This window comes from Scyliorhinus canicula, chromosome 16 (genome assembly GCF_902713615.1).
Source record: "Scyliorhinus canicula chromosome 16, sScyCan1.1, whole genome shotgun sequence".
Taxonomy (NCBI): Eukaryota; Metazoa; Chordata; class Chondrichthyes; order Carcharhiniformes; family Scyliorhinidae; genus Scyliorhinus; species Scyliorhinus canicula.
The window spans coordinates 33110737-33123704 of NC_052161.1; the positions used below are offsets into that span (position 1 = coordinate 33110737).

General features: G+C 46.4%; 1 protein-coding gene across 1 annotated transcript in view; it reads right to left on the minus strand.

Moving 5' to 3' along the window:
* The window catches only part of LOC119979709 (cubilin-like), a 225388-nt gene extending 212747 nt beyond the window's left edge, over nt 1–12641 (minus strand). Inside the window, exons 1-3 of the mRNA XM_038822269.1 lie at nt 12638–12641; nt 12310–12457; nt 3653–3861 (exon numbers count right to left, since the gene is read on the minus strand). Coding sequence (XP_038678197.1) covers nt 3653–3861; nt 12310–12457; nt 12638–12641 — 361 coding nt within the window. The remainder of the gene's footprint in view (nt 1–3652; nt 3862–12309; nt 12458–12637) is intronic.
* Between the last annotated feature and the right edge of the window lie 327 nt (nt 12642–12968).

A 12968-nucleotide genomic window follows, 5' to 3' on the forward strand; every position in this document is an offset into this window, starting at 1 on the left:
TTGAAGTTTGAGGCCGAAAGCAGTTTAGAAGTCTTCATGAGCCGCATTCTCTGAGGTGAAGGGAAATGGCATGACGGAAAGGAGAAACTGGTAGATTTTTTTCGGAAATGTCTAAGTCAGTCTACTGTTATGTTTGCAAATTATTCCCTGTCCTGATTAAAGGGAAACTATTATTTGTCGATGAGTACACTAACTGGAAATGTTGGAAGAAATATTGCTCATCATGAAACATCCAAAGCTCATATTAAGGCCATGTGTGCATTTGTTCAAAGATGTGAATTATCTGGAAGAATTGATTATGCATTATCGGATCAGTTTGAAAAGAAGTGTTCTTATTGGGGGAAGGTGCTGAGACGTGTTCTTACCACAGTCAACTGCTAACTTCCTTGGGACTTCCTTTAAGAAGACATGATGAATCATCAGTGTCAAGTTGAAGAGTAAATTTTTTAGCCTGCCTTGAATATGTATCTGACAATCTTCTCAAATGGAATTTGGAAAGTCATCAATATTTTGGTTCAGGGAAGACCAACAGAGAACCTATGATGACTTCATCACAAGGATGGCAGAATGGCTCAGAAACCAATTCACTAAATAAGTCAATCTCATCAATTTCAGGCTTGTTGTAAATCAAAACGTATTGAAGCAGTCTAAGCGGTGATATGTGTACTTTTTGGGGGGCGGGGGGAGGTGTTGTTACTTGCATTGTGGATTACAATTAATTCTAGGCTGGTTTCCACAAGTTTAAAAAGCACAAAAGCAGTTATGCAGTGGTTTGTGCATTTTTGTTGCTTATGTTGTGTGAGCTGAGGGTGGGCTGAGTCAGGAGGGCATTGATGTCATTGCAGGTAGTGTTTGATGTTATTTGGGGCCATGGCACCAGAGGGCGGGGGGTGGAATCATGGAGGAGAGCTTGGGATCCCAAAAGTGTTAGGGCGCCTCCGATTGAAATCAGAATCTCCATCCCTCAAAGAAGGGCAACAGCAGCAAAAACTACAATTTCAGCTGAAATCGCGGCTAGTGGGGGGTTCTCTCCAATCTCTTTAAATACTGGAGTTGTGATCATGCCATAGATATCCTCATTACATCCTCATTGGAGCCACTGCTTTGGTAAATTTGCTAAATTACAGTTTCTAGTCCATGTGGTTTTTACAGAAAAAAACTGGGAACTATAGATCTGTCAGCTTAATATCAGTGGTGGGAAAGGTATGTGAGAATGTGAGAAGTTCTCGAGTTTGGTAGAAAAAAAAAGAAAGGCAGAGTATTTCTTAAATGGTGGGAAGTTAGGAAGTGTTGATGTCCAAAGGGACCTGGCTGTCCTTGTTCATGAGTCACTAAGTGCTAGCACACAGGTGCAGCAAGCAATTTGGAAGGCACATTGTATGTTGTCTCTCATTGTTAGGGCATTTGTGTACAGGAGTAAAGATGTCTTATTGCAATTGTGTAGAACCTTTGGTGAGACCGCACGTGGAGTAGTGTGTCCAGCATTGGTCTCCTTATCTGAGGAACAGAGGGAGTGCAATGGAGGTTTGTCAGACTGATTCCTGGGATGGTGGGATTGTCTTAGGAAGAAATATTGAGGAAATTGGCCCTGTATTCTTCATAGTTTCGATGAATGAGAAGTGATCTCATTGAAACTTACAAAATTAATAAATGTGGCTGGCTGATGACTCTAGAACCAGGGACACAGTCTTATCATAAAGGCAGGCCATTTAAGGTTCAGATGAGGGATTACTTCACTCGGACAGTGGTAAATTTTAGAATTCTCTACCCCAGAGGACCGTGGAAGGACAATCACAAAACACGGTCAAGACAGAAATCGACAGATTTCTACTTACTAATAACACCAAGGGATATAGAGATAGTGGAGGAAAATGACATAAAAGTAGGTTATCAGTGTCAATGTGTGTGAATGGCAGAATGTGGTTGGCCGGCGGAATGGCCTACTCCTGTTGCTATGTTTTTCTGTTCCTGTGTTCATATGTTGACCTGATACAAATCTTTGAAGATGTTAAAATATTAAATGTCATAAACGTCGATTATCAAATGTCATCAAGAAGTTACCACAGTTGACTCATAATAAAGGTTAGGATACATAGAATCAGGGGATAATTAGCTGAATGGAAATTAAATTGATCCAAAAATAAAGAGTGAAGACTGGAGGTCAAGGGTATAGAACATAGAACATAGAACAGTACAGCACAGCACAGGCCCTTCGGCCCTCAATGTTGTGCCGAGCCATGATCACCCTACTCAAACTCACGTATCCACCCTATACCCGTAACCCAACAACCCCCCCCCCCCTTAACCTTACTTTTTTTAGGACACTACGGGCAATTTAGCATGGCCAATCCACCTAACCCGCACATCTTTGGACTGTGGGAGGAAACCGGAGCACCCGGAGGAAACCCACGCACACAGAGGGAGGACGTGCAGACTCCACACAGACAGTGACCCAGCCGGGAATCGAACCTGGGACCCTGGAGCTGTGAAGCATTTATGCTAACCACCATGCTACCCTGCTGCCCCAGGCAGAATGTTATTCTGTTAATCTGAATGTTATTCAGATTAGAAAACAATTGAAAGCGTGGTTCCACAAGGACCAGGGATGAGCGCATAGTTTTTCATTAATTATATCTGTGGTTTGACTGAGAAACAAGCAAGATGACATCAAAATTTACAAATGATCGCATTGGATCAGACATTAGAAAGCTCATAGACTAGGCAGTTCAGTAGAAAATGAATTTCAAGACAGATAAATGAGACAATGCACTTTGGTTTTAAAAGATAGAAGCATCACTTTACCTGAGATAATAAAAAATAGTGACTGGGTTAGGAAAGCAAAGGGATATTTGCACAGAGATGAATAAATAATTAAACACAGCATTGCATGCTAATAAAATAATTTAAAATGGCAATTTAGCACTCAGATTTATTTCTAAGCTGGATAATTCAACGGTAATGAAGTTATGTAACATGTATAGGACAGTGGTGAGGCCACACTAAATTCACTGAGCACAATTCTATCTTCCATTCTATAAAACACATAGAAACAATGGACAAAGCGCAAATTTGATAAATAACATGGTGCCTAGAACTGAGAGACTACAGCTCCAAGGAACAACTGAACAGGTTGGGTATTTTTCTTTCGAAAATAAACCTGGAATGAACTGACAGAGATCTTCAAAACTGTGAATGATTTGAACAGTGTAAATACTGGAGAATCCAAAAATATGGACCCAAAATATAAGCCAGTTCCTAATAATTCCAATTGTGAAATAAGAAAAAATGTCCCAGAGAGTGGAATATGCTACCACAGGAAATGGTCGAGACAGATCCCTTCGATACTTTCTAAGGAAAAGTAGATGACTACATGGAAGAAAAGGGACTAGAAATGTACACTCACATGCTGAGATGAGGCAGCTGGAAAAGGAGGAATCTCTTGTTGAGAAGGCACACAATTTATTTCTGACCTATTTCTGTGCTGTATATTCTGTACAGCTCTTTATAATAACAGCATCATGATGCGAGGCACAATGAATTCAGATCTTAACAAATCCTTATCGACTGTCTGAAAGTAGTCACATCTGCTAAATCAGTTTACTACCATGCTAATTTCAACTGCACAGATGAAGAGAAGTAATTTAATACTTACTTTTATTTGCAGACACCTCATAGTAATTTGCAGTGAAGCCGGGACCGTTATTTTGTGAATCAGATTGGAAATGAATAGTCAGAGCGTTGGACGATGATGTAAATGCACGATTTGATCCAGTGCATATTGTGGAAAGCACTGGAGAATTTGTTGAAGGTCCATCATATATTTTAACATAATCATCTGAGCAACCTGGTGTAGCTTCCAACCTGAAGAGAGAAAGAAATTTCCATTTCATTTCTTTTATGATAAATTCACTTCAGAAACACTGCACCATATAGTGGGTATCAATTCAAAACATAAGGAAGCATGGAACAAAGATCAAATATCCAGTCCTAATCTCAAACACAAATATGCCTCAAGTGAATGTAATGTAATTTATTTGATCATCTGAGGGAGGAACAAGAGAAGCTGGGCTCCCACCGATCGGCGGGAGGGCCTGTGCCATGGGGGCACTCTTTTTCTTCCGCCGCCACCATGGCCTCCACCATGGCCTCCACTGTGCATGCGCCGGGGTGACATCAGCGGCCGCTGACGCTCAGGCGCATGCGCGGACACACGCCGACCGGCGAAGGCCTTTCGGCCAGCCGTGGCACCGGTCGGCGGGGCGCCAAAGGCCGTTTGTGTCGGTCGGCAGGGCGCCAACCACTCCGGCGTGGGCCTAGCCATAAAGGTGTGGGTAGATTCAATAATAAATTTCTAAAGAATGTGATATAAATATTATTTTAAAGGAAATATTTTGAAAGGCTCTGGGCACAGAGTAGGGACTGAGACTAATTGGACAGCTCTTTCAAATAGCCAGCAGGAGCACGTGGCTGAATGGTTTTCTTCTGTGCTGTAAGATTCTGTGGCTGTAAAGTATGGGTCCATAGGCTCAGTAGTTTTGGCTCGGGAAGTACAGAGCAGGCAGATTGTGACATCAGTCTCTGCGTAACGCTCATTTGATGCCAGTGCCGAATTTTCCAAACTTGCAGCTCGAACTAAGACCATTTCCGCAACATCAACAACAGTTTGTGCACTGGCAATGTCTCTGGACTTTTAATCCAGAGGCTAATGCTCTGGAGATGTGTGTTCAAATCCCACTTTGGAAGCTGGTGGAATTTGAATTCAATTAATAAATCTAGAATATGATGATTGTCACTAATACTGAGACTATGAAACTATCATAGATTGCTCTAAAACTCCATCTTGCACTCTTTTAAGAAGGAAACCTGTCACCAGTTCTGGTCTACATGCGATCCTAGATCCTATTCTGAAATGGCATAGGAAAATTGAAGGGCAATGGGGGATGGCAACAGTTGCTAATCATAGAATCATTGAATTATCAGTGCAGGCAGCCATTTCGCCAATCAAGTGTGCATCAGCCCCTGGAAAGAGCACCCCAACCAATCCCACACCTCCACCCTATCCCCAGAACCCAGTAACCTCACACAACCTTTTGGACACTAAGGTCAATTTAGCATGGCCAATCCACCTAACCTGCACATCTTTGGACTGTGGGAGGAAACTGAAGCACCCGGAGGAAACTCGTACAGATACGGGGAGAAAGCAGTCACCCGAGGCTGGAATTGAACCCGGGACCTTGGAGCTGTGAGACAGCAGTGCGAACCACTGTGCAACCATGCTGCCCCATTTGACTGTAATGCCCATATCCCATGAAAAATAAAGAAAAGGAATATGTCCAGTTGCAGGAAGGTACCCCTCCAGTAGTTTTCAAAATGATCATCGACCACTATCAGATTAATTGCTAATTGATTTTTACTGGATCTCTCTGACTTGGTAGAGTGATTCATCGTTTGCAGAGTTGTTTCAAGTAGCACTGCATGTGGAAAATAGTTGGGGCGCAATCTACTGGCTGCATCGCACCCCCAGAATGGCACTTGGGGGGCTCTCCCAGGGGCTCGGAGGCCCCGGGTAGTTGACCTCCGGGCAGGGTGGCACGCCAGCAAGGCTGGTGCCACTGAGGCACGTTGGCACTGTCACCCAGGTGCCAGCCTAGCACTGCCAATACGCCCGTGGCATTGCCAGGCTTGCTGAGGCAATGCTATGGTGCCAGGCTGACATTGTGCTGGCACCAGTGATTAGGCCCAGGGGTGACCTGCCCATGTTTGATGGGATGCAAGAGAGGCCAGAGGCCCCTCTGATCATAGAATTTGCTGTGCAGAAGAAGGCCATTCGGCCCATCGAGTCTGTATCGGCCCTTGGAAAGAGCACCCCATTTAAACCCACACTTCCAACTTATCCCCGGAAACCAGTAACCCCAACTAAAGTTTTTGGTCACTAAGGGCAATTTAGCATGGCCAATCCACCTAACCTGTACATCTTTGGGCTGTGGGAGGAAACCAGAGTACCCGGAGGAAACCCACATAGACATGGGGAGAACGTGCAGACTCCGCACAGACAGTACGAGCGAGCGCCGGGAAACATCTGGCTAAACGTGCTCGACATCGGACTATGTTGCAATTCAATTGGATCACACCCTTGGTTTTGATTTCGTGGCTGCTCAAGATTTCTCCATCGTGGCTGCTGCAACCATCCACATTTGCGTCAACATGAGTCGGAAATTGTTGTGATGTTATATATATGTAACTTTAAGGGGCCATATTGTAAACTGCTACCCATCCCTACCCTCCAATAGTAATGATGTAATGTATAATACCAACTCAGTAGACAGAAGATAGCAGCAGTCATGATGGTCAAACAGTGGCTCAGTGGTTAGCATGGCTGCCTCACGGCGCCAAGGTCCCAGGTTCGATCCCGGCTCTGGGTCACTGTTTGTGTGGAGTTTCGCCCCCACAACCCAAAGATGTGCAGGGTAGGTGGATTGGCCACACTAAATTGCCCTTTAATTGGAAAAAACAAATTGTGTATTCTAAATTTATTTTAAAAATGATGGTCAAACATGACTCCTTAGCCGCCCAGTTAACATTGTATGTATACTGTTTTATCTTCAAATAAAGGACACACATTGGGCACAATTCTCTGGCCTTGTTAAGCTCTCGCTATCACTACTTAAGCTCTATTTCCATACAATTAACGAGAGGCACCCCTTATCCAACAGCCTCCCTTCATTCAGCGGCTTCCCCAGCAAGTGCTCACGCTGGTGTTGATTAGTACACCTTTTGATTAGTACACCTTTTGAAAAACGCGAACCAGACGGAAGGGCTTCTGTGGGGAGCCTCAGAGGTGAGTAGCCATCTTTGCTCTCAGGCAAAGAGCCCGGGGACGCTGGACCTGCTACCCAATGCTCGGTAAGGGTTGGGGAACCCCAGCTGGGGAGAGGGCCCTGCGCAGCGGTGGACATCATGGAATGGTTGGGGGGAGGCACTAGGTGGGGGGCAACCAGTGTCAACTACACACAGCACCACCATGCCAACCCCTGGATTGTATGTATCCGTTCCGGGGCAACCCTTGTCCTTACCTGTCGGTCCCACTGACCACCCATAGCCCCCATTGAATGCCGAGGCCTTTTGCTGTGGGGCTGAAGGCTATTGCTAATGGGGAATTGGCAATTGTGGTCAGGTGAGCACTTCACACACACCAAGTGTATTCACTTGAGTGGGCGGGCCATGTAGCATGTTGGAGTCATAACTTGGCATCGCAATCAGACCATGATGCCTGGACAGTGCATTGCGAAAGGCAACACCACAGCAGCCAATATCCGAACACCCAGGGGATGGGACACAGCTCCAGTGACACGGCCGGAGGGTGGGTGAGTGCCACGGGGAAGGGGCCCCCGCCCGGTCCGGATAATGTGAGAGGGTGTCCGGGGTACATGGTCTGGGGCCCATGAGGGGGTCTCACTGCTGCCCTGAGTACATGGGGAGGGCTCAGGGAGAGGGCATTCCGGGCAAGGCGGTTGGGGGGTGGAATCAATAGGGGAATGGAGGGTCCCGGGGTGGGAGCCACTGCTGTTTGTTGGTCCAATACCCCCTCCCAATGCCTTACAGATATTGAATGCAATGGCAGAGATGTTGGACGCAGAGGTTGCCCGAGTGGTGCTGGTGCTATGCGAATGCGGCGAAGGCAGCAGCAACATCTGCAGATGCCCGAGACAGTGGCCCATGTGCCGGATCTTGCCCCACACCTTGAGGACCCGGTCGCCAATCAGGCTAGGAAGGGGAATATGGCACAACGTGGAGGAGGGGGACATTCCCCCCCCTGACACCCCCCCCCCCCCCCCCCCCCCACGCCCCCCCTGACATCCAGCAGCCAGCTGCTTACCACTTCCCATGGCCTTTAATCCTCCGGTGGGGGGTCCTCTGGGGGCTCTGGGGCCAGAGAGCCACGGCTCACTTGTTGACGGCACATGCACAGCCATGTTGCCCTGGCATATGTGCTCTCCACGAGACATGGCCTCATTCGAAGGATGTAAGTCTGGAGAGCTGGTGGCCACCGTCACCACCCCATGGGTTGGCACACCTCCCGGTGCCCATAGGGCACTGTGGTGCACCTTGGGAAGGAGGAGCAGCTAGTTCAAACCCTGGCTGCCCCTGCATCATCTAGATCTGCCAGTCCTGGTGGCTCCCCATGGTCCATACTATCGTGTTGATGCCCTCAGCGTATCTCCTCAGTGACTGGAACATGCGCTGCAGTGCCACGGTAATGCCCACCTGCGACTGGCAAAAGCTGCACAGAGCCACAGCCATTCCCATCTGAATGTGGGACATGTCCTGCAGAACCTCACCAAGGTCGGCCTTGTACTACTGGGTGACATCCCCCAGTGAGGCAAACAAACTGCCGAGACCCTCAGACATGGCCATCACCGACTGGCGATCACATTCATGGTGCCGACATCATGCACCAGGCTCTCCACTGTGGTCGCCATCCTAGCAGTGTTGGCCTCAGTGCCACTCTTTGCTAGCGCCACCTCCTGCTCCGTAGCCTCTGAGACTCCTCCAATCGGTTATGGATCTGCTGGAGTGACGCTGACGTCTCCCTCGGAATGTCCTATCATCTCCATCAGCTTTGGGTAACCGTGTGCCAGAGGCTCAGCATCAGGCTGGGACCTCCAACTGTTGTCTCACCTGGGGTTTCCTGACTCCACCAGATGTGCATCATCAGCAGTGTGGTGCTCACCAGATTGTGCCTCAGAATCCTGTCCACTAACATTTCCCAGCGAGGTGTGTGTATCTGCGCTGTTGGAAGGTGGGGATGACAGCTGTGCCACGTATATAATGGTTGCATCCTCATAGTACTTCTCAGAGGTTTTCTCTTCGGTGTCAGAAGAGGGGGCCATCCAGGATGGGCCAGTGCGTCGGCTGCTGGACCTGCAGGAGAATAGACAAGTAATCAGTTGGAGGGATGGGTCGGTCAGTAAGGCAATCACTACTCACGCATGACAGGTCCTCCAGGTGGAGCCTGGTGGTTCCTCACCTCTACAGCATCCACCCACCTCCGTATTGCTGACAGCCCTGTCCTCGGCCACCAGACACCTCCAGGGCCCGCTCCTCGCAGGAGGTGAGAATTCTCAAGTCCGGCATCACATTGCGAGTCTGGGCCCTCACACGTCGATTATGGGAGAGCTTTTGCTGAGGAGACACAGAGAGGGCATCGTTCGCCACACGTGTGGTTCACAGTTGTGGGAGGGCTGAGGTGGAGGGAGGGTTGAAAAGGTGAGAGGAGGGAGTGTTGAAGGGGGAGGGGGATGGAGGGAGGGTTGGGGGTCGTCTGAGCGGTAGTTCCCTTGGGGGGTGGGACGTTGGTGTATGTTCACTCGTGCTGCCCGGTGTAGGTAATTAATCTTCTTCCGACACTGGGGACCAGTCCTCCTGGTCACACCGTCACCTCATCCCAGGCAGTACTGTCTGCATTATGACTCACCCTCCGGGACTCTTGGAGGAACAGGATGTCCTTCCTGGCCTCACCGCAGCCAGGAGCCTCCGCAGGACTTCATCTCCAAATCTTGGTGCTGGTCTCCTCGACGAGATTTTAAAAAAAATTTCGATTACTCAATTAATTTTTTTGTGGCCAACCCACCCACCCTGCACATCTTTGGGTTGTGGGGCCGGAACCCACACAAACACAGGGAAAATGTACAAATGTCCACACGGACAGTGACCCAGAGCTAGGATCGAACCAGGGACCTCGGCGCCATGAGGCACCAGTACTAACCATTGCGCCAACATGCTGCTCATCAGCGCCATCGTTACGGGCTGTGCAGCTTAAGTGCTGCTCGACGTTGTTGGCGGGGTGCTGGTGTGCGGGGTCCCAACGAATCAGCTGGTGAGCCGGCATTCGGAGCGAGAAGCCCATGAGGCCTCGTTAAGCGGACCAATTAACGTCAAATAGTGTAGCCGGCCTCACTGGGTCGAGCACCGGGAGACTCCTGCTTGCCACAGCACTTGGAAATTTTTCCGGAAGATCGTGCCTTAGGATTGACTGTTCCATGTGTAGTGATCTCCATATATGAATATACAGGCAGCACGGTAGCACAGTGGCCAGCACTATTGCTTCACAGCTCCAGGGTCCCAGGTTCGATTCCCGGCTTGGGTCCCTATCTGTGCGGAGTCTGCACGTTCTCTCCGTGTCTGCGTGGGTTTCCTCCAGATGCTCCGGTTTTCTCCCACAAGTCCCGAAAGATGTGCCGTTAGGTGAATTGGACATTCTGAATTCTCCCTCTGTGTACCTGAATAGGCGCTAGATTGTGGCGACTAGGGGCTTTTCACGGTAACTTAATTGCAGTGTTAATGTAAGCCTACTTGTGACAATAAAGATTATGACTATACATGATCAATGTATGTAAATGTAGTAGAGTAATTTCAACATTATCAAATGGTATAAGAATGACTTTCTTTCTGAGAGAGTGTGCTTCAGGAGAGTGAACTGATAAGACATATATTAGCTAGAGCGAGAGATGTTATAAGTTATTTCATTATTACATTGCATAGTTAGTTGGCTATCTTATTTGTATTTTATTTCTTTTACTAGTTGGGTATTAAGTACAAAGGATTCACAGAATGTTATTTATGTTACTCATTAAATTAGTTAATCTTTCAAAGAAGATTATTGTTTATTTCATCAACTCGGTTGGTTCAAAGAGTAATATATATATTAGCAATATAACACCATGAACTGCTCGACAGCCTCTCACATTCTATGATCTGTAAACGTGAAGTTGTCCAAAACTCTGCTGCCGCATATTTAATCACACCAAATCCTGTTCATCTTTTAACCGTGATGCTTACTGACCAACATTGTCTCCTTGTTAAGCCATACCTCTACATAACAGCACATTTTTGAGTAGTAGCAACAAGGAAGACAGGACAGGAAGGACATTTTATCGTGTTAAAGCCCCTTCATAAATATAAATTGCTGCTATGTCCAAATGCACTTTGAATCACTAACTTATTTCTCCAAACATATGGTGGCAGCTCACTGACCAACTGATGAGCCATCAATTGCACGAGAGACGAGTTGCTTTACAAAAGTTAGGTTTTAATAAACTAGAACTTAGCCCTGCGGTTGACTACATTAAAATGGACGACCGCCGGGCGTTTGACTATTTATACCTCGGCAAGGAGGCGTGGTTAACTCAGCCCCGCGACCAATCGGAGAGCTGTCACATGACTGGTCTCAACCAATCGGTCGAGAGGCACATGACCGACCAGGGCCAATGGTAAGCCGGTGTTCTGCCCCAATGGCAGACAGCTATGTAAATCATATCACCACACCAACATTGTCTCCTGGTTAAGCAATGCCTCCATATGACAACAGATCAATTAGTATGAGTAGCTACAAGTAGGACAGGACAGGAAGGACATTTTATTGTGTTCAATTCTGCTAATTCTGCACTTTGAATTACTAACTTATTTCTCCAAACATATGGTGGCAGCACAATCTCCAAATTAATTTCAGCTACAGTTCTAAGATTCATCTTTTTGTCTTGGTTTGCTGAGACAAAATTACAAATTGAATGTTCTCTGCTTTCTTTCAGGGAAATTGTTTCTCTTAATTTTCAATGATGCAACCATGTTGAACTTTGCTGATCAATAAAGCGAGACAGCTTCAGGAAATGCAGAGATTAGGGCACAAGTCGTGGAAAGGCCGACTGCCTGGTGCTTTATAACCAGAAAATGTGTTTGGCACACAAAAGCTCAGCAAAAGTGTCTCCCAACCATAAACTCAACACCCTGATGTGTGAGAGAGGCCTCAGGCCAAGGATGCACAATAGTATGAAAGGGGGTTCTCAGCAGTTGTTACCTACAGGGAGCCTGGATTTACAGGGAAGAGAAAAAACATTTGGCCAGATTTGACTGTTGACACCTGCTAGGAAAGTGAACACACATTTGCATGAAGCTTTTGGTGGTGTTGAAGGCAAGTTGATCTTTGAAGAAGTGAAAGCTCTTCTCGTTGATGAAGATGACTGGGCTTGGTGGCCACATGGGTGTAATCAATGATACCTTGCACTCCAGGGAGTTCAGCTATTGTGACAAAATCCTCTGCGCGATGTGCCCAGGAGGTACCATCTGCATGGAATTCAATGTACTATCCAGCTCTCGCTATAAGGGTATGTGTGAGACATCAGCAAGGTTCACAGCAGATTTTTGGAAGGCACAAGAGGCTGAAAACGTCAATAAATCCATTGGTCATGGTTATTGGCCAATAGATACCTCTGACATTATCGAGTTACAACGAGTAGAAATACTGTTACTCACTGAACATCAATGAAGATTAACTGTATTCTTTCATCACTGTCCACAAATATATACCAAGTACATTTTGCATTATTTGGATATCTCCGTGGATAATTGGGGCTGGTAAATGATCCACTATCATCGTCAAGTTTCCCTCCACATTGTGTATCTAGTAACAATGAAATAAGAAAATGAGGAACATACAATATGCCGTATTTTTGTCCTCCAATATATCTGTCTTTACTCTTCTTGATAATTTACCCCCTTAGCTCTGATATAATTTGATGAGTCACATACTTCAGCATTTTCTGCATAGTGCCAAATCTGAACAGCACAATCTAATGCTCACCCATTGCCCATGGTTTATTTCATTCTAATTTTTCAAATTCACATTTTCTATTTCTAATTGTAACATTTACAACATCATCAGTATACGGACTAGGGATATTTATATAACATTAATAAATAACAAATAGCATTGTTTAATTATGTTTAAACTGTACTCTGAAACATCCTTTGTGTCGAGCAGTTGAATAATGCTCAGCATCTAGGCTCACATGCAAAGAAAGGCCTCTTGGTTAAAACAAAGGCTCGCACCCCTGTTGTATATAATACAGCAACCCATTGAAAATGAGTTTCAGGAAAGGAACCTAAGAGGAGAAAGTTATGAAGTGAAGATT